The following is a 26,285-nucleotide window of genomic DNA, read 5'->3' as shown; positions in this document are numbered from 1 at the left end:
CCCTAAAAACTTTTTTTTTAATGAAAGTACAGACCCAGAAGAGGAGGACAACAGTTAAACAGTTACATTTGTGATTGACATGACATTGACCAATCAGCTGAAAGAAGAAAAATAGGGTCAAAATCCACACTTGGAACTTGAGCGCAGAGTTGCACACATATTTTTTTGGCCAAGTCCACACACAAAATCTTTCTTTCTTTCTTTCTTTCACTCACTCACTCTTTCACTCACTCACTCTTACACACACACACACACACACACACACACACACACACACACACACACACAATTTATGACCACAATTTGAGCTCATAGAAGTGCACTGAGATTACTCCGGTGACTCGGGAGGCTATTTCAGTCAAGTAAACTCACTGTTGCTTTCAAAACAAACAGCCTGAGATCATACGAACTTCGTGACAAGGTGCATTAGCCGGACAAAAACAGCCACTAGAAGATGGTTATTGTGAATAGGATAACAACAGGGTCAACAACAACACTGAGGTAAGCTGTGGTGCTAAATGATCTTCAGCTGGACTTGAGAGGCTCAAAGTAAGCTATAAAAAGGGTCCACACACCATCGCATCACCAGCAGCAGCCTAATTTGTTGACAGCTCATAGGTTAGATCCATGTTTACGCGTGTGTGAGCTTATGCAAGTGTTGCAGCAGAAATCGACCATCTGAGCAGGCATAATTTTTCCTAATCGTCCTTTGTGTATCGCTTCTAGAGTAGCCTTCTACTGCTACAGCACATCAAGGATTGATGTGTTGATGCTCACATGCCTACCTTAGTTCTAACAAGTAACCTGAGACTTTCTCTCAGCTCAAACCTTTCTGGAAATTTGTGTGTGTGTGTGTGTGTGTGTGTGTGTGTGTGTGTGTGTGTGTGTGTGTGTGTGTGTGTGTGTGTGTGTGTGTATAAAACCCCAGTAAAGGGGCAGTCTCTGAAATACCCAAACTGCCACCAAAGTCACGCAGCTGGGTTGAATGTTATCAGTTCCTCATTGTGTTTGGATGACTAACTGCATCCTTAATGTGATTGTCTGATTAGAGATTTACAGGTGACCACATGTAATGTGATGAGTGTATATCTTTTTCTACAAGGTGCTGATTTTTAAGCCACTATTTGTCTGTTAATAAAATAAAAGGAGGAGGCAGGATAACTTTCACACACTTTTTTCCTTTCCATCAAAGTATCAGTAAAAGTCATAGAGTCAGTGTTAAAATGAACAGCCTGTGTGTGCGACTGTCTGGGTTTATATGAGTGAGGTGATTTGGCCGGTGTTGCTGCTGCTGTGCAGCATGATAACGAGACCAAGACTCTTCCACAACAGGATTGAAAGATTAGGTTTAATAATAAAAAAAAAAAAGGAAAGAAAGAAAACGAGCCAGGGTTCTCTCACGCAACTGCTCCTTCTTTATGAAAGAAAAACAGCACCTCTTGCCATCATAACTCAACTTTCATTAAAACAGACCCCAGAGATGTGATAATATCCATGACAACAGATAACATTTTATACCAGTCATTATTTTCTGGCAAGTGATAGGAGTGATATAACCTTAAGAGCTGAATAAGGGTGAATCACCGATTACAAAACATACCTCACATTAAGCATGTCTGATTTTATGTTCGTCGTAAATAACAAACAAAAGTAGAAAGTGTAGAAATAGTGCAGAGGGACCGTTACCAAATGAAGAGTTTAATTCTTTGTATTTCCAGAAAAACAAGTATGAAGACAAAACGCGATACATTCTTGAGAAAGGGGGTCAAAGCGAATCATTCCACACATCTAAACTGGTAAACAGGCCATCCCTCCTGGAAAAGTCACTACTGACCAAGACATGCCCGTGGTTAATCAGTTATTGCTTCCGTGTTTTTCACATTGCTTGGCCAGAAGTGATGCAATAGAAGAACCACATGTTGTCTCAATTTCATAAAATATTACAGAAACACAGCAGAGAAATTAAAATGCTACTCATCCATATTTTGATAGAAACTACACGTAAAAGATAAATAAAGCTTGTATGTAGTAGTGCGTATCTTTGTGGATGCAAATTGGACTAATCTGCAGCTCTAAATTAAAAAGATGTAATTCATTTACTCAGTTCATGTAACGCCTAAACACACTCACAGTTACTCAGGGATGAGAGACAGCGGGGGAAGAGAGGTGTGTGTGCATACCTGCAGCCCAGTGTGGTCTGTAGCAGGGTAGTGATCCCCACACAGAAGAAGATGGTCCCTATGAGCTGACTGGTTGCCCACTGATCAAAGCCAACGCACATCGCCTCAGAGAGGAGGAACGGCACCGCAATGGTTCCACTGAAACATGTCAAGTAGTGCTGGAAAGACAAGATGGCAGAAGGTCGTTCCTGTTTTTTTCCACCATCTACTATAGAAATTTAGTCCACCCCCTTCCCAAAAGCCCCCGATAACAAAGCACAAATGTTTCGTTTTATAATTTGGATCCTCACCATCATTCCTTCAGGCTCATAAGTGGAAAATATAATGGGAAGTCTTTGACCCTCAAATGAAACTATCTGCATTGTTTATATGGTTACCATATTCCCAGAACAGATTAGTCTATTTCCCCATTTATAATCAGGGTACCAGTCATCCAGTTCTCTACTACGGGAGTGGACAATCCAGTTCCGCTCCCACCTTGCTCCACCTGGAAATTCCCAAATCTAAAGAAAAGCCTGTTTAGCCTGTTTACCTGTGCAAACCACAAAGAAGTCTCAGGTGAACTGAACAGTTAATTTAATATTTGCATTTATGCATCAGCTAACCATTCTTAACAGGCAGATTATTAAACTGATTTATATTCTGAGCACAGTTGGATTAAGAGGACAGAAGGAAAAAAAAATAGACGTCACTGACATAAAACATAGCTTAAAAAGCATCTGCCACACCCTTATCATAGAGTGTGTATTTGACATTCTCAGTCCATATTAACCTTCTAAGACCCAAACTCTTCCACAGCATGCATTTTTAATTTCTCTTTGATAGTTGGGCTGATTGGGTCCTCATGAATGTAAAAACAAAGAATTACCAGATTTTTTTTTTTTTTTACTTAATTTTTGTTTCTAAGAAAAATGAGAGCCACATATGAGGATATTCATTTAGAATTTTGATAGAACAGTAGCAGTATAATGTCCTCGTAAGTGGATATCAGGCCCCTGTACAGCAAAATTGAGTACTTTGGTCTAAATAACCCAAAATGTGATGTCCACATATGTGGACGCAGGGTCCTAGGAGGTTAAAACAATTTAATGTGTAGGTTTACCTGTAATCCCAAGAGCACACAGAGATACCAGGGTGGGGTGTCTTCAATGGTGTAGATCATATCCGACCTCCTTGCATCAATACTGTCTGTACTGTCCAATGTCTCAGACATTGAGCTCTACACACATAATGAAACACAAACAGTATTATTATCATTTTAATCCACTTCCCTTTGCATCAGTGCATGTACTTTACATAGGATGTACAGGAAAATAGCTGCCACATGTTGTGTTAGTGCAAGAGAAACGTGTCAGAGCAGATCTGAGGAGAGCTCTGTTAAATGTCTCAGACAGAGCTCTACACAGACAATGAAACACAAAGAAACTGTATCCTGTTAATCTACACTTCTCTTTACATGCATGCTATATGACATGTACTGGAAAATAATGTTACGTCAGTGGAACATGTCTGAGCCGATCTGTGGAATTTTATGAATGGAAAAATACCAGAGGTAAATTTCTGTCTTACAGAAAAGTGCAGTGTCATGGTGACATTGAGAGCAGAGAACCACAGAGGAAGATAAGGAGTCATTCTGATGAGTTGGTCTTTTCTACTAAATATCTCATCAGCATCTTTCTGTACTACAATGAGGTTAAAGTTTTTATGTAAACAAAAATAAACCAGGAAAACAGAACAACAAAACATAATTTTTCTAACTTCTACTTTGGAGATTAGAATTGAAAACAACAGCATGTTTACAGCAGAAGTTTATACTATAAATAGTGAATCACATGAAAGGGTTTTACTTATAATGATATGGCTTTTGTTTTCAGGGAAAACCCATGAATGGATACTTATCATAATTACAGGTTTTAAGCTTCATGATTGCCACTTACTGTTAAAAAAAAAAAATGGAGGTCATAGCTCACTTTGGCTTGTTTTTATAAACAATGTAAGACATGGGTATACATTCCCTGATCTACATCCTGTAGCTACGGCATCAGTGCAAATTCAGCCTTTTATGGGAAGAACATTTTAGAGAAATAAAAACTTCTTTAAGATTTGCATACCCCTTTTCAATAACATTTAAGGTCAGCATTTTTAGAATAGATAAAAACTTTGCTTACTTATTTTTGTTGTCTCAAAACAAAAGGTGAAAAGCATCTATTAAAACTTACTGGATGTGATTTTTAAAGAAACAATGCAAACTTTGCTACACATCACAGAGACATCACTAGGTCTTTAGACCAGTGGAGCATTGAGGGCTGTTTGCTTTATTATTAATAAATCAGTCTTTGATAACAATCTCAAGTATGTAGGTGAAAGATGAGTTGGGGGGGAAAAAAGGAAATCACTGAAATTGTTTTGCTGAGCGCTGCTAACAAAAAAAAAAACAAAAAACACAGAGTCAACAAAAGCACTTTATGAGTATGCTTTTTGAGTCATTGTGCCGAAATAGTGACTTGGCTCTTTCAAAAACATCCTTTAAGATGACTACAAAAACTCATGAGGAATTCACTTTGACGGTTTTTACTCCTAAGTTACCTTTTCGCCTCCTTGATTATCTTTAGTGTAGATGGCCATCAGCTCTGTGTTCTCAGTGTCCTGGTCACCACTGGCGCCGCTGACTCCATTTACCACCACCTAAACAAATACAAAGAGTTTCACGTCAACATTTTACTATCCCAATTTGCCAGAGCATGCAGGAAAAAACAAAAATCACAGTTTCTCAAAAGCAGGTTTGGCGCAATGCTCATACCTTTCGCTTTCAATGTAGGTTTTGTCAGCGTGCCAACATGCAAGCTGAAGCAATGTCAATATTTGTGTGTGTGCGCCAGTCTATATGTTACGCAGTGTGGAAGGCCGGATGCACTTATGTCCCCTGGACATGGACATGTGCTTCCTACAGTATGCAAACTTGTAACCATTCAAACAAATTTCAATAATTGAATATGCATTTGAGGTTTATGTACGAGAGTGCGGCTTTGCTGCATTTGTCACAGGTTAAGAACAATCAGCAACGAGGAGGAGAGAAAGCAGTAGTTTGCATAGTCAGGAGTGTATGCAAATGTGCCCACCAAACCCAGAGTTTTTACTCTACAGTCCTCACATGCAAACATATGGCATGCATAGGCCTCCAGATTAAACTCTGAGCGGTGGAGTGGATATTGAAGGTTATCAGGGAAACATGTCAGATCACCAGGACAATTAAATGCACACAAAATGTCAGGCTCATGTTTTATTTCCCTTTGTGTTCCACTGAACAGCTTCAGTAAATGCCTCCAGAGAAAATTCTTTTAAAGAGGGAACAAAGCTTATCTAAGTTTCTAACAGGAAACCAGCTGGCTCCATGGTCACCCTCAAAGCTCTATGGGAGGATTTATCGTAGTTTATACCTTGCTTAACCTGTGTCACCTGATTATTTAAACATTTAAGGGTATTAAGAAGCCACATGAAAATTAATTTCATGTTTTCCCCCCTCTTTTAGGACATGAAAGGATGTTTGCTAGCACTATTTAAATCTTCACCAGTTCCTGAAGGAAATTTCAGGTTCTTTTTTGTGTGTTTTTTGTTTTGTTTTTAATTTTTTCATTATATGGAAATATTCTGGAGAAGTGCCAAATTAGAGTTGCTTTAGGGGAAAAAAGATTCTGCTAATACAACTAAGACTTTTTCTAAAATGAAAAAGTACCTTATTCAATGTGAACACTTTTAGACTGTATGGAAACAATATGGATATTGTTAACTGTAAACAGTCATTTTATATTGCATGTAGGACAGGCTGGGTTCATTTTTAACTCGTGCTGTATGTGAAACTTAATCTGCAAAGCTGTGCAAATAATGGAGAGCACATGGGGTTTCTTACAAGTTACAAATTATTTTACTTATATTTATATCTTATGTAATTTTATGATTTAGTTCCAATGTACAGCACTTTACGTCAGCTGTGGTTGTTTTAAAGTGCTTTATAAATAAAGATGATGATAATTATAAATAGTCAGTCCTTCTGTTACCTGGGGCCTTGTTATGGGACCAACATGCTAACATATAGGTAGTCCAAATGTCTCTCTCCTCTCCAGTCTTAAGACGCCTCAAGGGGATCTTGGCCAGTCCCCAGACCTCATGACCTGATCCCTGCGCATGTCGAGGATCTACCCTGGTCCAAAACCAGATACAGGTGGTAACTCTATAATAAACCTTACTGTGAGAAGTGGCCATAAGAAAATCATTTGTAATTTTCACTAATAAAAGTTGGTCATATTTAAGATGAAGCATTAATTAACGGTAGGTGTTCTTTAAGTAGTCTAGAAGAAACAGGGTCTAAAAGACAGTGTATGTGCAAGTATTCATCTCAAGGCAAAAGTTCATACTTCATACTATTCTAAACGCTCTGATTTCGACAGTTTCGTTCTCTTGGCTGTGCAGGATTAGCAACTGCAGATATCTGGAAGATGGTTATCTCTGCTGCACAGACCTGACTGAGCACAACAGTCCACACTCTCCTAATTGTAAGGGGCAGTCAATCAGTTGGCTTAGTGTTAAAGAATCCCAAATGGCTTTTATTAAGGGCTTCAGTAAGATAGAGTGTAAGATAAATAAGAATTATTTTAATCTTTGAATCATGCAACGCAATTCTAGTAGACCAAAAATATAAACTTAAAAGGAGCATAATAGCTTCTCTTGTCAGCACAGAACATGGGCAAATCTCCTGCAAGAAGTAAAACACGTATGAAAAAGAATCTCTTAAAACATGCTATGTTTTAATTTAATGGAGCTATAAGAATTAACAAGCATATTTGTGTGGAGGAAATCAGATTTGATAAATGTCTCTGTTGTGATTTTGCCCACTGACCTACATAAGGCAGCGGCCTGGTGCCAAGAGGACAAACAGAGGAAACGGATGGAAAAAGTATTGGCTGCAGCATGCATTAAGTGACCATGAAGTAAGAGGTTCGTGTGCGACTTTCTGCTCCAACACATTCCAGGCAAAAAGCAATGCCAAATATGATTGCGTGAGTCAGAAAAGAGTAATGTGAGGAGATGTAGGACAATCCCAACTATGTGCAAACCCCTGTCTTTGTCTTCATTATACAAGCATGCTTTAAGTGTGGCTGTGGTCTCTGTGGGAACATTTTATTTATGGTTGTATGTACCGGAATTGGGTAGAAATTTGCCCCATGTTTGCACTCCTCTTCATATTTTCCTGCTTCACTGCTGCTGTCCATCGATTTGGAGGTGGTGTTCTTCCCCACGCCCATGCTTGTGTCTTCGTCTTCTTTCTCGTTCTCTGTTACTCCTTGGTCTTGTTGTGGTGTGGTTTCAGATGAATCCTTCAGGGTGATTACATCGTCTAGGAGTGCCTCTTCTGCTTAGAAAATGAGACAGATAAGGAGGGATTAATATTTGATTTATTTACAAGGGCAACATTCCTGTGATAAAATCAGGGCACTGCAGGGGATGATGGGTCAAAATTTCTGGTGGAATATATTAAATTCTCAGACTTTGTTTTTTTTTATTCTTAGTGTGATTCACAATAATAAAGCAACAGCATAAACACAATTAAATTGAACTGTTCATTAAGGGATCATGAGCCATTGTTCAATACATATTTAACTAGCTAAGATATTGCTTTTTCACTTCAAGATCTGCATTATTGATACCTGGTGTCTTTTGAAGAACCAAGACAAAGTTAAGAAGTTTTGTAAAAGCACAAGAAATAATTATGACATAGTTCTAATTAAGTAAGATCCGCTTATTGGAGCTATATAATCTGTTTACATCCTGATAGAGAGTTCACAGAAGATTTGGGAAGTGAAAACTACTCACAGGTCTAGAAATCAGCATGTAACTGTTCACATGCAACTTTATGCCACTACTACATTTATGGATTTTGAAAGTAATTCCAGGTCCAAAGCTACTTTTTAAAAATCCAGAAGACACAAATATTACTCCTTTTGAACTTTGTGGATCTAACAGAAAGTTTATCAGTGTGATTGGTTTTCTGTCTAGTTGACAGAATATTTTTTTCCTACAATTCACTTTGTTTTGTTTTTTTTGCTTGCTTTTACATTCATATGTGAAAAGTTAACCAAGTCTTGATTATATAATACCTTAATGTTTTGTTAGTCAAACAAAAACAACCCAAGAAACACCGCTCTGGTCATTATACAGATCATTTTTCACTATATTAAGAAAACGGTCATCTTAATCTGCCTTAATCAAAACAGCCTGCACAAATTATCAATAACCAGATAACTTGTGAACTAACAAGGGATACATGTCAATCAGTAATCCATGCTGCAAACAGGTCTTTGACAAACAAAAAAAGGCACAAAGAGGAGAGCCCATTAAAAGAAAAATAGTATTTGATAACAACAGGAACAAAGATCACTGTGCGATGATGCAGGAGGCAGAAAGAGAAGGAGTTTTAGCAGGCATGGTGCATAAGACGTACTATTTTTTTTAAATCAATGTCATTTCTGTTTTGATCTCTTTTTGTTTATGCCTAAACTGGTTTACAAATTTAAACTGTGCCTTTTGTGGTCAACTGACACATCCCTAGAGGATAAAATGCTGCGAGTATTTTACATGTGACCTATCATCCAAAAGCCAGGTGTTCATGTATTCACATGTCCCTGGTGTGGTGCTCCTGCCTGTGTAGAATTTTAATTAATATGCATGAACTGTCTTGTTGTGACAATAACGCACGCAAACATATAGAAATTACATAAATGTCCCAGATGTACACAGATGTAAGCATAGGTTTCCAATGTGATAAACTAGAAACAAACTCCAGATGCATATTTACACGTCTAAATAACTGAACAAAAATAATAATAGTGACGTTCATTAGGACAGCTGTATTAATGAGCACACGGACAAATTCTCACTGAGTGAAAACTGCTGTATACATCTGATAAATACTCTGATAAATGATTGCCAATGCAGGAAGTGAAGATCTCCACACAGGAAAGAAAATATAACCACCAGCACTTTTTGTAAGTGTGGTTTATGTCACCAGTTGTTATTTTTGTAGTTTGTTACAGCTTTTTAAACTTCAGTGAAGTGATATTGCATGACTGCAGCTGTATTTGTCACTGTTAAGGAGGAGAGACATGCTATAATTACTAGAAACCAAAGGTTTTTTTTATGGCTTGGTTGATCCCTCTAACTGCACTTTTAAAGAAACCAGTCCTCGCTGACATCTGTCACAAGCTAAGGTATACGTGTCGCTTAATCAAGAATGTTTGACTAGACCTTTCATCCTTTTCCACGGCCTTTATCCCCACTTTCTACACAAAATATGTTTAATAGACTCTTCAGTACCACTTTGGTCTCAAAAATGATGGCTGGAAAGCAAATTTTCATTGAACTTGTACTTTTCCATCTCATCGCTATCTAGAAGACAGTACTACTGGCATGAGCATCCTGGTGACTGCCTTTTGTATATTTCTAAATGGCTACACTCGGAAAAGAAAACCTCAAATTTGTATTTTGCATATGTTAAGATTTTCAAAGACATTTTAATATCAAGTACCACATTATTTTTTTAAAGTTAAATCATTTCTGATCACTAGATCTTGACTGGAGTATGAACTAAAACAATTATTTTGATGCATTTCCCGTTTGCTCGTTACTGAATGATCTGGAATTCTAATACGTTTTAACAGCTCTGCAGGAGTATCATGGTACGGAAAGATGCAGACACTCATATTGTGATACTGGTCTCAGTTTACTGAAGCCAGATATAGTTTTCCAACCATTTGCTCTACGAAAAACTACATGCTTACATTTTTAATCTTTAAACTGTTATCAAATGTCAGCAGCTGTCCACGTTGCTTGCGAATCCCATTTTTGTTGCGGCTCATCGTCTGTGTTGGATTTTGTTGCATTTTTCAGTTTTTGACATTTTCAACCTAAAGCCCTCCCAAAATATCCTCTCCCACCCAGTCATATTCCTGCTTGCAGTGTAAGATGTTGGGATAGTTGTAATACCTAGATGACACATCCCATCACTCCTGCCAAGCTGGGCGGTTGGGAGCATCTGTGTGGAAGGAGCAAGAGAAGGGGAAAGGAGGAGGCAGTATAAGAGAGGACGTGAGGGGAGGGGGGGGGGGGGGGGAGAGAAGAGGGGGAGGAAGCACAGAGAGACACAAAAGGGTCAAGGATAAGGAGGAGGAGGGAGGTGAGACATAAGTTAATTTGACAGATAGCATTTAATCACAAGCAAGAGTTATTACCGTGTGACTGATGTGCCGATTGTAATTCAGACTCTCAGCTGAAACATGGTTTCAGGAAGGCGGCAAGAGCTGTAGAGTATTGCAAGCCTTCTGGCTCTTCAACAAGTGCATGTCTTAAGCACCTTAAATTGGTCTTATGAGAAAAGTGAGGGCCCAGCTGAACTTTAAAGACACTTTAAGCACACTCATAATTGCATGTAAAAGCCATCTCAAACTAGTCAGACAAGTTTTAAAGAGTTAGGACCAGATTGTAATTTAAATTGTAGAACAAAAATCTCTATCGCCTCTGCTAAATGACTCAAAAAGATCTAAGTCGTACAGAGACAATAAGGCAAGTAATTCTGTTATTCTTATAGGTAATAACTGAAAGACAATATCACCAAATGTGGCAGTACTCCTCATTCTTCTTGGCATGTTGATTTTCATTTCAGAGTCATCAATTTTTAACCAGGGGCTTAGATTTCATTAATGGTGGGCATTTGTTATTGTGGAGGCCTTCTACTTAAACACTTGAATCGCACTTGAAATTATGGATGGATATCAATTTGTTTCTGATACTGAGGCCATTTTTAACTCCGCTTATAAGTCTAATTATCTATTAATTACCTTATTCCTGTGAAAACAAAGAAAGGTTTCCATTGTGAATAAAACAGTTTTATACGAGTGAGCACAGAATAGAAACACTACAGGAGAGAAATAAAAATAAATAAATCTTACATGTGAGTCAAGTGTTCCCATCAGGAGCTTGAAGTAATTGTTTTGCATCATACAACCATTTGTCACCATTATCAGTTCCTTTTATCACTGCCAATCTTTGAGGCATATGATGATGGATTCGATCATTTGCTTCTTAATTTTTACCTCTACTTTAGGCTGTGACTTAACATGACAGGAAGGCTCAACAATAAACTTCGCAAAAGCAATTCATTCAGCTCCTTTAACACTCTTTACCCTGCAGCTCTGCCTTTATTTTTTCTCTTGCTAATTATTACCAAGTTTAAATCTTCACTAGACACTTACACTCAATTATTTATCAACATTTTGTTAGGTAAACCTGTTCAACTGTTTGTTATCAAATATCTAATCCACCAATCACATTACAGCAACTCATTGCATTTAGGCATGTACATGTCGTCAAGACGACTTGCTGAAGTTTAGAATGAACATCACAATGGTGAGTTGCATAAGTGGTTTTGGACGTTGCATGCTTGTTCGTGCCAGACAGGCTGATCTTAATATTTCAGAAACTGACAAGCTAACGGGATTTTCCCCACATAATCATACCTAAAGTTTACAGAGATTTTTTGAAAAATGGGCTAGAATACTCATTGGCTCAAAACAGAACATATGTCTAATGAAGAGTGTTTTTCCTGTATCAGCATCAGCCTTCCAAGGGGAGACTACTCAAGTAAGCATAATCAATAAGGCAGTGATTCTCATATCTGTGCATTTTCCTGCCATGTGATAAGCAAAGTGTTCCATTAAATCATTTTACTAAAAGCTACTAGTGATTTTGTTTGGCTCTGTTTAAAATCTGTGGGCAAGACAAATTTCCTCTATGCAAAATATTAGCTCAGTGTTATCACAGAAATCCCTGCCATAACTACAAAAATAAGAACATCATACTAAACCACTGTCCCTTAATATTGTCACATGATGAGTTATTAATCTAAGCAATGAATACTACATACAACACAAGAAATGATGGCACTTAATTAAGCTCAGTGCTGCCTAGCCTATGACTCTCTCAGTGCTGTGAATCATCTCTGAGATGTGGAATAGAATAGAAAGTATCCCAGTAGCCTGTCTGCCGGTGATGATCGGAAATCTGTGTCGTTCCCTCATCCCACCCCCACCACAAAAACATGGGGAACTGGAGCGAGAGAGGAGAGAACTGAAACTGAGTATATGCCATTACACAACAAAATCAAAATCTGCAGTTTTATAATCATGAAATGTCACATTATGTAAAAGCAAACATAACAGGACAAAAACAGGGAAAGTATTCATGTTTGTAAGAGAGACGATATTAGAGAGATGGGAAAGCAGCGAAGAAAGAGTGAGACAAGAGGGAACAAAGACAACTGTTGTGGTTATTTTAAATCATCCCAAAATACACAAGCTGCTGGACATTTGAAGGATCTATAACCATGGTAACTCGATCTGCAGATCCACTGCAGGCCTGTGCCATGTTGTTCGTTTCCACACCAGATGTTTGTGTTGGCGCTTTCATCTCCAATTTATGTGACAGCATGCACATGTGTATGAGGACCATCCCCTCCAGATGTTAATCTGGGGCTCAAAGTCTAGACGACATTATGCCTGCTGCAGGACTGCATAGTTCAGTTCAGTCTTTAGTTCAGCAGCAAGCACTAAACTAATGCTTAAAACTGCTGCTTTTACAATTACAGTTTAAAGTAGCAACCCCTTTTCCTAAAAATACCAACTGAATAAACTTCATAGAAAAGCATGACTTCAGATGTTTGAAACACAAAAAAACAAACAAAAAAAACAAACATAAGACTTTAATTGAACTATTACAGACTGGCAAAGGTTTTCAAATAATATTCATCCAATTTAAAAAAAAAAAAAAAAAAAAAAAAAAAAAAAAAATGTATACAGATTTCCAACACGGTCCAGTCAATCTGAGTCAGTCTGTGCTGTTGAGTGCAGCTCATTTGCAACGAGCCGATTGCTTACCTGTGTTATTTGGCACTTAAATTGCAGTCCTGCAACAATTACTATTTAGGGATTTTTTTTTTTTTTAAATCTGACTCTGAAAGTAGTTTATATGAACTTGCCTAATGTGAATTCTCCTGCAAGTGGTTGCAGACTTGTTCCTGTCTTTGAAACAACCATTTAGAAGGAAACAAGATTTCAAGTTCACCGCAATCCACTTTCCCCCAGCATAAAAAAAAAAATAAAAAATTAAATACAATTAAAAAAAAATAAAAAAATGTACCAATGTAAACTCTCTAGCTCATTAAAGGAGACACCTTTTATTTTTTTCCTGTGATCCTATTACGCAATATCGGCCAGTCTTTTACTTTTTATTGTCATTTCCTTCCGTGAGCACTGGTGGGTTGAAGGACAACAGTAGCACTGTACTTCTGTTATTTTTTTGTGTATTCTAATCCATGTCTGGGGAGGTGCTAATGAAAACAAGAGTTATATCTCCTCAAAGCTGATCGTATTTTCTCCTAATGAAACAATGAAGCTAAAGAAGCCTTCTCTGAAAAACTATTAAAAAAAGAAAAGAAAAACAAGCAATGATCGCATATTCCCATCTGCATTTTGTTGTCAGAGTCTTGTTACTTAACATCTTGTAACTACTTCAGTAGGTTTTGTTTTTAAAATGCATTACATACTGGAGGAAGCTATCAGAATCAGAGAAAACAAAACCACAGGAGGTGCACAGTAGAAAAAATTTCCACAACTGTAAGACAGCCAGAAGACATAATAAGGACTGTAACTGGAAACTACTATTCATTGCCCAATGGGATTGGGAAAAAACAAATGTGAATAAATGGAATTAATAGAATTAAAAGTCCTGTATTTGAGAATGTGGAAGTTAAATTTAAGAAACTCTTTTTTGCTTTAATCTATAAAAATATGATCTATTAAATGTAAATGCTGTTTGTCTGGTTTTGTAATCTTCCTGCAATGTGAAGCGCAAGAACGTCTTTTGTAGTTGTCATGTTATCATGAATCCAAAGTTTCACAATGCAAAATGTACAGTCATGTACAACGCTGCAAAGCTCCACCGTTTCTCAAGCTTAATAAAGAAAAAAAAAATGTCATTATCATGTCAAACTTAAGCTGCTGTGAAAGTATCTGGTACCAGGAAAAATAAAGCTGCAAAAAATTTTAAAGTGAAGAAAATGAAGTTAAAGTTCAAAGTCTTTCTGACTTGGTAAATGGACTGGTTCTTGTATAGCCCTTTGCTACTCAAGCACCCAGAGCGCTTTAGTTTTTAGGTCTTTTACACACTTAAAAACTCACCTCTACTCATCAGAACTGGATACTTACAAGTTCCTTCCATTAAAAAATATATATATATATATTTTCATGCTTTATTATTTAAAGTTAGTTATGTATATGAAGATAAAGAACAGGGGACTACTTTCATTTGTATATACAACTGTGCCTCACTTGTCCAGCGGATTAAATTTAAAATGAACATGCATTTGTATCTTTTTATAACACAGTAAAGGAAGTGCGTGTCAACTTGAATAATGCCATCTTAAGTTTACCTGTCTTGTCCATGCTTTGCATATGTATGAGACGCATGGAGCAGAGTGTACAAGAGTGAGTACACGGGGACCGTGAGTCTTTAGATGTCATGTGTTGCTACAAATCTAGTTTCCTTATCAACAGGTCTGACAAGCAGAGCTTAACTGTATGATTGTAGAGGCTCCATTGTAGCTTTATTATTTTGTTAAACAACAACAGGTTTTATATTGAAGAGGCTATGATGTAGAACCATCTTAGCTACATTTGTGCTGTTTGCCTAAGTTGCCCTGCAATGTTGAAAAGATCATGGCAGATGGTAGTAGTAGGCAAAAGTGTGCAGGAGGAAATAACAATTAAAGTTGGGCAATATGTAAAAATATTCCAACCGACAATCGTCAGTCCAATAACCGACGATAGTCGATATATTCGAAAATGTGCAGACTTTTTGATGGCCGGAGCAATATAATCATGCATGGACTGATTTGAGCATTTAGAACACAGAAGAAGTCCAAACAAGGATGAACTAATTGCCAAATTGCACACTGGAGGAGAAGGTGCAGACAGAAATGGACTGATACCTCAGCGAGGAGGTCGTAGATGGAGAAGATGATACACTGGCTTTGTGGAAAATGCATGAAGAACGTTTCCCACTGATGTCACACATGGCACGGAAATATCTGTGTATACCAGCCACAAGCACACCTTCAGAACGCGTCTTCAACACCGCTGGTAATATTGTTAACCACCTCCACACACTGCTAAAACCTGATAAACATGCGGATTTTCCTGTCAAAGAATTTATAAAACTTTGTTTGGAGGGAATATTTTACCTTCTTTTGTTTGTTTCAGTATTAATATAGCTACTTTCTGAATAATTCATTCATTCATTCATTCATTCGAGATGCACCAAATCACACAAAAGACTTAACTTTACGCCTGAGGTTTTTTTTTAATGTTCGCTGGAAGAGACATTTTTTTATTTTTAACTTTTTTGTTGACTGGTCGAGTGTGTAAGATAGATAAACAGAGGCTGAACAGAGGCTACTGCCATTCTTTCTTTACATTATGAGTTTGAGTGAATCATAATTTCTTATTTTAACCTGAAATTTTATAAAAAGATGGATTTAGCTTCCAAGCATTGGAGACCAATGCCTGAACACCCAAATAGGTCCCATTTAAAATTCCATGTATAGTACAAATTCTTTTGCTTGAAATGCCTAACCCTAATTGCTACAGTGCATTTCTAAAGCAAAAATGCTCCAGCAAAGGTTTGATTACTGGTTTTGTTCACCACATGTTCTAGAGCGTTCACTACTTACAAAATATGCACGCATGTGGTCATGAGGCAATGAGGTGCCAGGCAAAACCTTACATGACAGGGTACACGTGAACAGTTCTGATTTCACTATGAGGGAGGGGGTGAGGACTGCAAAGAGACTGCAAGGACATGTTTACATTGCTCCACTGGCAGCAAGTTAACCAGAGTTTAGTAGACACAGAGATCCCTCAACAGTAGAGTAACAAGGACAACATGGCTGTAAATACTCCAAAACTGATCAACATAAACAGTGCGTTTAATAAGCAGGTTTGACTGATGATCAGAGTTTGATGAGTCACAAAATTGAAAAAAAACCCTCAACTGACAACCACAAAAATTAACACATGATGAAAGGTAAGTGTTACAAAGGTAAGTGTTTCAAACAAAAGCATTTCAGGTTTCGTTTGAAACCTGGACCTGTTTGCTGGTTCAGGAAGCGCAGTGAGCTTACCTTTTTACTTTTATCTCTTGGTGCGACAGGGGAGCAGGGCATTTCATGCTACACCAGCATGGCTCTTCAGCTGTTAACACTCGCCTCATCAGACCTCAAGTTACCCAGAGGCTGCTGGGATACTTCCTGTCATATAGATGACTCGCTCTTTTTGTGTGTTGTATGTAGTTTTGTGGGTTTTTTCTGGTCTAAAATATGATTACCTCTTCTTTTTTCCTCTATTCAAGCAGATAGTAACCTCACGGAGAACACCACTATTTCAAGTTGCTGTAAACTTTCAGCTGATGAGGAAGTGAGAAAAAAAAAGGAAAAAAGTGTTTCTAATTTCCCTGTTCATGAGAATTGTAAGGGAAGTGGGTTAATTTGGATTCACCAGTTAAAAACAAACCAACAAGCAGGACAGACAATAACATTTAGATCAGGAGATGTTCCCCATTTAATTGCATTTTCATCCTGTTCTCAAAGCATCACCTACACCCACACAGCATGCCACCAGCAGCATATGAACAGATTTGTTACTGTAACAGTACACTTTGCTTATAGGTCATTCCACCTCCTACAGCCTCAGGCATTTTTCCCACCAAGCCCTGCAGCGATTAAAAACTAAATGCATCCCTTGTTGCTTAAAAGGTGATGCAATCCTTTAAGTCTACTTGAGCCAGAGTCTTGCTGGACCTCACAGTAGGACAACCAGTTTCACCTGCTCATAACAGTAGGGACCAATTACCTTAGTTTGGCCAACTGTACAGTTTCATAATCAGCTTTGAAAAAATAAATAAAAATGCATGACCTGGGTTTTTACAGAAAGTTATACAATTTCAATAAAAGTGGGTCATCGCAAAGAAAATGTAACTGAAGTTCATTACAACACTTTACAACAACAACAAAAAAAAAGATGAAAAAAAACTGGCTGTGGCCTGACACATTTAAAAATGTGCAAATCTGGGTTATGAATTAGCAGGTGGGTGCAGTCTGCATAGGTTGGATAATGAGGTCAAACTCATTTTCATTGTCTGCAAAATGTATAAATATTGGAGAGAAAAAATTCAGCTGTATGTAAAGACACAGCACCAAACCCAAAGAACGCTTACAATCATTCTGTAATCAAATATAAACACAAATTGTCACAGGGCTGCTTTTGTACAACATGAACTTTTTCACAATTCGTATAATTCGTGGAGGATGTCAACTCAATTGACGGGCACAGAGTGCTTTTAATCTTTTGAGATATATTTTTTTTATGCTCCATGTGAGAGTAGTACTCTTCCTGCAAACGGGAACCCTCTGAGTGATGCAAGTGCACAGCCATCTGTACAGTCTACATCTAAGCACACTGTTGACACATCAGCAGCCAGCATATTTTTAAATTTCCGTGTGAACATCAGCTGTGAAAGCAACGGTTGGAGCTAAAAATAGAAGTAAATAAATAAATAAAAAAGGACCAACAGTAAAATCCAGGCTTTGAGCCCAAATTCAAAATATTCAACTCAGGAATACGCACCTACATGAATATGTTTAACGTGCGTAATCTAGTTTCTTCAGCAGGGATGCATCACGCTGGCAACAAAGAAAAATTAGCCATAAAAATAGCAACTTTTTCCAACCCTGACCAAGTTGATTTTTTGGCCAAGGTTTTTTTTGTTTTGGTTTGGGGTTTTTTAAACTTAAACTCAATTGAGCATTTTTTTTCTGATAAAAGGATAAAATGTAAAATCTGTCTTGTGATTGAAAGCACCAAAAAAAAAAAAAAAAAAAAAAAAAAAAAAAAAAAGTATACGCTCAGGGAAACAAATAAGGAAAAATATATCCACAAACAAGCATCAACTTATTAAAAGTTGTGGTGTTGAAATTTTGACTGAGAGCAATTAACTAACCCTCTGATTTTCTCTAGTCTTATTGCCATAAGCAAATGAAGCAACTGAAATACAATCATGAGAAAGGCAAAACTCAAACTGTGTGTTGAAATCTGCACCGATGCAACGCTGCTGTTCTGAGCATTTTGGCAGCTTCCACACATGAAGCGTTATCACTACATTACTTTTACTCTATTAGACATTTGTGTGAAATGTTGTCAAAATTCATGCTGCTTGAGTTTGAGTTAAAATTTCTATTTGTTATAGCATTTACAAGAATGATGATCATCTAATCAACCTAATCTCAGGTCTTCAACAACCTATTTCATTAGAGTTTAAACATAATTTGTCTACAATTTCACCATTAAGACTAAAACCATCAGAGCTGTAACTTGTCACTAAACCTTTTAGTGGTCCCCCACACTCGTTTCAGAACTCGAGGGGGCCAATCTTTCCAAGCTGTTGCACCCAGTCTGTGGAATGCACTTCCTCAATTTCTACAGTGTCTGGACTCGGTGGAGACCTTCAAAAAGCTTTTAATTAGGCCAGGGTTTTTATTATGCATTTATGACTGTATTGTGTTTTATTACCTTTCTTGTGAAGCACTTTGTGACATATGTCTGTGAAAAGTGCTAAATACATAAGTAGTACAGTTTCATAATCATCAGTTCCTCCTAAAAATGACAGACTTACAAACGGTGATGCATTTTCTGTTGCACACCTAATCACTTCTTAGGAATTACTAATCACTTTGGTAAGTTTAACCTTTTAATATTAACAGAAATTTAAAAACACACCCAGCACACAGACACATTTTGCAGAGGAAGTTTTGCATGCCACGTGATGCGTGGTGGTGTAATACGGGAGGACACGTAACACATGCGCTCAGAGAGATAAAGAGATGCTTTTTTTGAAAAGGAGCTATGAAGACCATAAGTCTCCTTGCAGACAGGGATGCTAGCAGAGTGTCCCTGTCGATAAAAGAGCCTTACAATGAACAATTAAGGTAACCAGAAAAATGCTTAACCAGCTTTCATCGAACAGACTCCTCTAAAAACCAAGTCAATAGGATTCATTAAATTATTTTAGCCAATTTAAGGCAGAACATTGGGTATTTAACAACATATGGGTTCTATGACATCAAATTAAATATAATATTGGGTCATGACGTGACCTGGCGGAAAGCTTGAACTCAGATGGACCACTCCCATTAAGCAAGCAGACAGTAAATAGAGGTCCTCTTTAGTATGGCGGTAGCAGTCCATTCATCATTTGTCATGCTGCTCATTAAATTTTTATGAAACTTACACAAGACGTGGGTTATTGCTCTGTTCCAATAGTTACAAAACTGGTCAGCCTGAGGAAATGTCACATGATTAACACAAGTGTGACAAAAACTGGATGAACTGTGGATAAATCCATTTTTTATCTTGAAATTTATTCAATTATATTTCTAATAGCATTTTGTTTTGGAGCTGAGGCTAAAAGTAGAATTAGCATTACTGTCTGCAGCATAAAAAAAACAAAAAAAAAAACTTATGCTCCATAAAATGTCAGAAAACAGTTTGTTATGAATATAAAAGTAATTTGCTTTGCTGGGCCTGCACAAAATCCATTATACTAAGAGAAAACAGCCATTTTGTAGATAAACTAGTTGAATGTTGCTTCAGCTGTACTAACAGATAATCATAAAGATTCTGTCCATAAAAATTGTGAACCGAAAGGCTGACAGAGCGACTGCAGAAGGCTACCACTTTGGTGTCCTCAGACTCATCTCTTATTGGTTCAGATGATATGGCTAAATTGGCTTTATCAGGTGGAGACCTCCAGCTCACACTAGAGTGACCTGCAGACGATTGTGAAGTAGCAGGAATAAGAATTCCTACCCACCTCTGAGTCTGATGCCATGCTTCAGGGAAATGGATGAAGTGCCAACCTTCACCTTGTGTCAAAGACCAGTTGTTTTCCAAATGGAAGACTTAGAGAATCTCACGGTCTTGTTCATGATAAATGCTGACAGATGGATTGAGGTTGCATCTGCAGTGATGCCACACCGGTGTGTTGTGATAAAGAGAGTTGCCCATAAAAGCGAAGCTGTCGAGTTACCAGTCATTCTATGTCCCTAAGTTCATCCATTTTTACGAGCTTTGGGTAAAGAATGAGATCACAGGTACAAGCAGCACCCTTTCTCCAAAGGGTGATTGGCCTCTCTCTCAAAGATAGGGTGAGGAGTTTAGTCATTCTGGCGAGGCTCAGTATTGCCGCTACTCCTCCTCCACTTATATGCTGAAACCTGGCCCCAGATATGCAATACAAAAAAAGGATGGATAATGGGGAACAATGAATTCTGAAAAATTTATTTAAAAAAAAAAAAAAATCCCTCATCAAGGTAAGCACTCAAACTACATATCTCTACCAAGGCCAAACTTCCTCCATATCATGTAGGAACTGGGTGCCTCAATTCATAAGTATATGCGGATCCACAGATATTCTCCTGAGATTACCAGGAAAATGTCTCACAATATTTCTTATTCCAATTTTACGTACATTTGTGAAGATATGAAGCAAATTGCCCAGGTTCTCCACACTAAACAAGAAGTACTTACTAATTTTTTCCTGTTCTGATTTGATACCTTACTCTCAGGCAATGGCTGACAAGTACAAGCAAGTACTACCCATTGTCACTGACATTTGATTCAGCTTTTTGAGTCAGGAACAAAGACCGTGCAAAAGATGAATATAGGTATCACACAGTGGTGGCCATTAAAAAGAATGCAGGTTATAGGCACTTCTCAGACCTCAAATAGTGTTTTATACTGTCTAGGTAAGGACAGAGACAAATATCAATCCCTATACAGAATCCTACATGAAGGAAAAACTAAAAATCTTAGAACCAGATTGACTTCAAGGGTTAGTGATGTTTATTTTAAATCACTTCCCAGTCTGACCAAGCCCCAATTCTAGTAAAATCCATAGAATCCTCATTTTAATTTTACAACTCATTACATCAAGCCAGATGTGACCCAGAAGAAAAGAAGGGTAAAACAGTGCAAATAATCATAATCAACAGCTGTAAGGGTAGGCAGACATACACAAACAAATTCCTCTGTGAGGGAAATGTATGGACGTTGCAATTTCAAAACAATCCTAAGACAAAACAACAGCTCAGAAACAATGCTCCACTAATGCTAAACATAATAAATTATTCACATAAGAGGTTAATACAGCAGGGTATGTTTTTCAGTATTTGTTACGCAAGAGTCATATGGGCTGCCATGCTGGTTTTACCCATTTAAACCACACCTTAATCAATTATATCAAACGAACAAACAGGAATTTAGACGGCTGCATGTGTAGCTGTCAACTTTATAAAACAGATTCCTTTTATTTCTTTTTCTAGCAGAAAATCAATGTTATAAAGCTATAAATAAAACAGAAGTCAACACCACACAAGCAGACACATTTACACAGTACAGTAGGAAGGCACAGCATGACCCAGCACTACAGTGTAATCTTAGTCACATGCTGCCTACACCAAAAAGGGCCAGAATCTGCGACCCAGTTTGCCTCTATGAGTCTTGTCCTGGCCCCGACATTCTGTTAGGTGAGCCACTGCTCTTTTCAGTGTGACCAAGATGAAATGGTTTAACGGATTAAAAGGAAACAATGTCCAGGATGACTGCAGTTTAGTGTACAACCTTAACCGAACTGGAAATAAACCACACTGAAGTCAGAGAAGTACCTTATTTTACAGTAGCATCGAATAAATACACAGAATGTTTTTAGCATGACTCACAGTTGATATATAAACTAATGGTAATACCACTGCTGTCCATGAACAACCTGTTCATGGACAGCTAGTTATTATTTTTTTTAAACATAACTGACAGATGAGAGAGGGGTGCCGCTTTGTGGGAACACTGGCAGGAAAATTTCATCACTTCATCCACTGCTCTAAAATAATCTTTTCCATCAATTTCCATCTTTCTTTGTTTTCCTTTTGCTGTTGACAGGACTGGTTCTTAGCCATTTTCCTCCTCCTCAGCACTATGTAGCATCTTTACTTTCCTTTGTTTCCTTGACGTGATCGTGACCCACCACAATTAAATCTCAACCACTGACCTTTGCTCTTGCCAAACAACCAGAATTACCACTTTCCTCAGTTTGGCCTATCAGTCAGGCATTCCATCTTTAAGGTTTTTTGAGGATAATGGATGACAGAGCTTCAAAGGGAACACCTGGTCCCAACAGCCTGTCACATTTCTTTCTATTTCAAGTGCTCCACTTTCATTTGGTCCCCAATATGAATAAGTGTGACTGGCTAAACAGCTTACAGAACAATCTGTGGTTACAAATGGCTTTTCATCTGTATCTTCCCCTTTCTTTCAGACAGTCACTGCTGCACTCACTGAGCTCCCCCCCTCTACATCACAGCTCATACATCTGCCCCAAGGTTTATTAACTGCCATCTGTTACATCTGAAAGACTGAAAACATTATTAGGGCTGGGCCATATCATACTATACCAATGCATGAGTTAAAATTACCTACCACGCAAATAAACAAGACAAGCCCAAACACTTCGAGCAAGAGCTTTGTCAATAGTATTGAAGTAGTTTGCCTGTTTACAAGAGGTCAGACCGCCAACAAAGCACAATTCTTTGGCTGTTTCACCTCTTGAGGGGGAGAAAAATAAAACAAATCATATAGAAAACCAAAAACACCACAGACAACAAGTACAATCAAGTATGACAGCATGCAAGGAGATATTAGCAACTGGTGATGTGTGACCCAAAAGTAAACGAACCAATGGCACATCACTGGAGCACTCGCTAGGTGCACTCAATATGACAGGAACAAACATTGCATGGAAATTAAGGATGTAGTTAAATGGTGGAAAAGCAGGGCTTTAAACAGCGAGTTAAAACATCCCAGACTTAAGCTGCATCATCGTATATAATGCTGTGTCACTACAATTGCACTGTAATAATGCTGGTATTGGCACTCTGATAAAGCCAGACTTCAGTTTAGGTAGTCTGTCATCGATGACTGTAGATTACTGGGAAAGGATGGAAAACGCCCATCATTCTGTGTTGCAAACACCAATAAAACTTAGTATTTTTTTCTATATTGTCATAAATATCATTTTAGTAAATTTCCTTAAAACCCCCATTATCTATGAAGAAAATGGCTGATTTTAATCTACTATCCGGATAACATTCCTAAGAAAAATCCTTTAAATATTCTTTAGCTGTATTTGCACTTCTCAGTTTTTCATAATTTAAGTTCAACAACTACTTAATTATACTTGTATGGGTTTATATTTGGGATTACATACATGTCTATTAACCCAGGACATCACTCCTTGTGTATGCATCCTTTTCTTTTGCATGTAGTAGGTCAGAAAAATCTTGAGCTCAAAAGCAGGTCACCTCCATGTCGATGCATACTACCTGTGAATATTCATCACCAAGAAAAACAGCTACACAAAATTAAATAAAAGAAAATCTAAAAACTAAACTAAACACAGCTGAAGAAAAAAATGTCACAAATCTTGTCCACTCAAGTGCTGTGAAAACTACAGGTTAAATGACATAGGATAATACCTTGCATGTAAGGGTGGTGCAGGGATGTACTACAAGCACTAACAGACTGCAGTAAGAATTTTCAAAAACACAATTTTAGAGGGGGAAATGAGGCTAGAGGAATTGTTTATTTGTGGACGGGACACAAATGTGCTACTGGCCATTTGGTCTGGCAAAAGTATTTATTTAAAGCTTACAGAAAACCAGCTATGTTACACCACGGTATTTATTTGGTAAATGGAAAAAATGCACTAAATCCCCTGCTTAAACAGCAGTTGCGTTGTGTGTTTTGTGGAAGAAATTTATATCAAATCAGTCCACAACCCCATCAATGCTGGCATTATAACTAATGTCAGCAGTTTGAAAGAATAAAACGGCCAAATCTCAGTCATATTACAGATTAAAATATCTCATGGATTGCATTACTGTGACACTTCTCATGACAATTGTGACTGATCTGAGGACCCTGATGATGACAACCACAAGCTGAAAGCATTACTTTCACAACAAAGCCCCGTGTAAGCAGGTGCAGTTGTATCAAAGGTCCCTGCTCTGAGAATGGCAGTTTCATTTGAAATTTAAACTACTCAGAGAGGAAAATAAAGCAGTCGAGCTGCTACCTGGAATCTGGGTGTTGATACAAAGTAAATTTTATAATGCAATTCTCATGCAATCGTAAATAGCCATGTCACCTCCAGGCACTGCCCATTTGGCTTTTGGGTTGGGTTTTTTGGGCCACTTATTAGTCATGTGATAGATGCACATGTACTGTGAGCATACACCCACCTGCCTAGCCACGTTTCTAGGACACTGCCATTATCAATTGCCAGTAAATCCTAAAAGCCAAATGTGCATTAGTGTAGCAGTTAGTGCTGCTTGATTCATTAAGGGTTTTTATTCATGCATACTTAGCCTATCTGTATTATGTTTTGTGTGTTGTAAGAGTCACAATAAAGCCCTCATTATCTAGAAACCTTGATACATCTGCCCTAAACCTCATACTGATAAGTAAAAAAAATATGAGCTAAAGAGGAGAAAGGTGACTAGTACTGGAACCCTAACAGAACCCTGGCTATCTGGGCCTTTATTTTCACGGTCACACTTTCAGCATCAGCATCGCCACGGTCGAGGCGGCCCACGAAGTCCTCTGAGGAGAGAGAGAGAGAGAGAGAGAGGGGAGCTCACACACCTCTAACCGCTAGCGGTTATCTTCTGCCAACTCCAGCCCCTAAACTGAGACGGCGTACAGAGTGGGAAACCAACGCAGGGGTGCCTAACACTCACAAGGCACTGGAATTAAAAATAACGTGGCACGTTTTGCACTCACCTACCTGATAAAAGAGTAGACAGAGTCCACTTCCCTTCTCGGCTAACGCTGGCTTGTCCCCGTGGCTTGTGTTGTTGAAGCTGTGCGAGGCGGGAGGCACGCGCAGACGACAGTTGAAGGCGGAAAGTGGCTCACACGCGCGCAGCGGACGGCGGCGAAGAGATTGGGAGACTGTCCTTAAACCCAGTTCTTCCTAGACGACCTGCTTCCCCTCGGTTTCGAAACAGCTGCGCGTGGACGGATTTCGCCTTTCATAAAGCCACGGGAATGACGCTCATCAGGACGCATGCCCACATCGCCCGTGACATCGGGTGCCTATGTAAGCTTTCGCCCCACCTTAACCAATCAGAAGCGACTTAGAACGTGACGCAGCCCAGACTCCCCCCCCCCTTCAAGGACAGGTTCTGTAATTATAACCCCGCTTGTATAACCTGGCTGTAAGTTTTCTGCAGCCTCCTAAACAATTAAAACGAGCTTTCGGGGCTCTGGGCTTGTATTGTGTATTTAGGGTTCTGTGGAGAACATCCTCACACAGAACATCACATCCTTGGGAACAGCTGTGTTAAGGACCAAAACGCTCTTCAGAGAGTGATCCGTACAGCAGAGCACTGCTACAGGATTGCTCTCCCTCCACTTCAGGACACCTACACCAGGAGATGCCGGACTAGAGCAGCGCAGATAATGTACAATGTACATTTCAAATTCTTTTTTATTTTTAAATATGTTCATATTGTCTGAGTAGGAGTGGTGCAGTGAGCTCAAGGGGGCGGTACTGGGAGGCAGGTGAGCCACAGGTGGTGGCGATTATGTGATGACAGTGTCTTCTTTCTGTTTGTTTCTGTTTGAAACATTGTGTGTATCGCATACTTCACATTCAGATTGTCTGTTCTTATTTAATTCGCTTAATGTACAGAATTCACCTGCTTGCTGCATACAATGCTACTACTGCACATTCACCTAATGTATATAATATATAATGTTCTTCTTCTCTCCCCCTTTTTGCACAAGTCGAGGAGTGTGTCAGGTTACATTTCACTGCGTGTTGTACTTGTATAAC

At 38.3% G+C, this 26,285-nt stretch overlaps 1 protein-coding gene across 10 annotated transcripts in view; it reads right to left on the bottom strand.

Annotated features, from left to right (window-relative positions):
• slc23a2 (solute carrier family 23 member 2) overlaps positions 1-25,531 on the bottom strand; it is a 37,465-nt gene extending 11,934 nt beyond the window's left edge. The window contains exons 1-7 of one of the 10 annotated variants that reach the window (XM_076890998.1): positions 25,229-25,531; positions 23,655-25,048; positions 10,218-10,266; positions 7,376-7,590; positions 4,767-4,865; positions 3,283-3,399; positions 2,181-2,338 (exon numbers count right to left, since the gene is read on the bottom strand). In XM_076890998.1, coding sequence (XP_076747113.1) covers positions 2,181-2,338; positions 3,283-3,399; positions 4,767-4,865; positions 7,376-7,590; positions 10,218-10,266; positions 23,655-23,708 — 692 coding nt within the window. In that variant the 5' untranslated portion in view covers positions 23,709-25,048; positions 25,229-25,531. The remainder of the gene's footprint in view (positions 1-2,180; positions 2,339-3,282; positions 3,400-4,766; positions 4,866-7,375; positions 7,591-10,217; positions 10,267-23,654; positions 25,049-25,228) is intronic. The other 9 variants (XM_076890997.1, XM_076890999.1, XM_004547045.6 and 6 more) reach the window with 9 other exon arrangements.
• Positions 25,532-26,285: the final 754 nt, after the last annotated feature.

This window comes from Maylandia zebra, linkage group LG12, assembly GCF_041146795.1.
Source record: "Maylandia zebra isolate NMK-2024a linkage group LG12, Mzebra_GT3a, whole genome shotgun sequence".
Lineage (NCBI taxonomy): Eukaryota > Metazoa > Chordata > Actinopteri > Cichliformes > Cichlidae > Maylandia > Maylandia zebra.
Note: the sequence above shows the minus strand (reverse complement) of the source record. Positions and strands in the feature narration are given on the sequence as shown.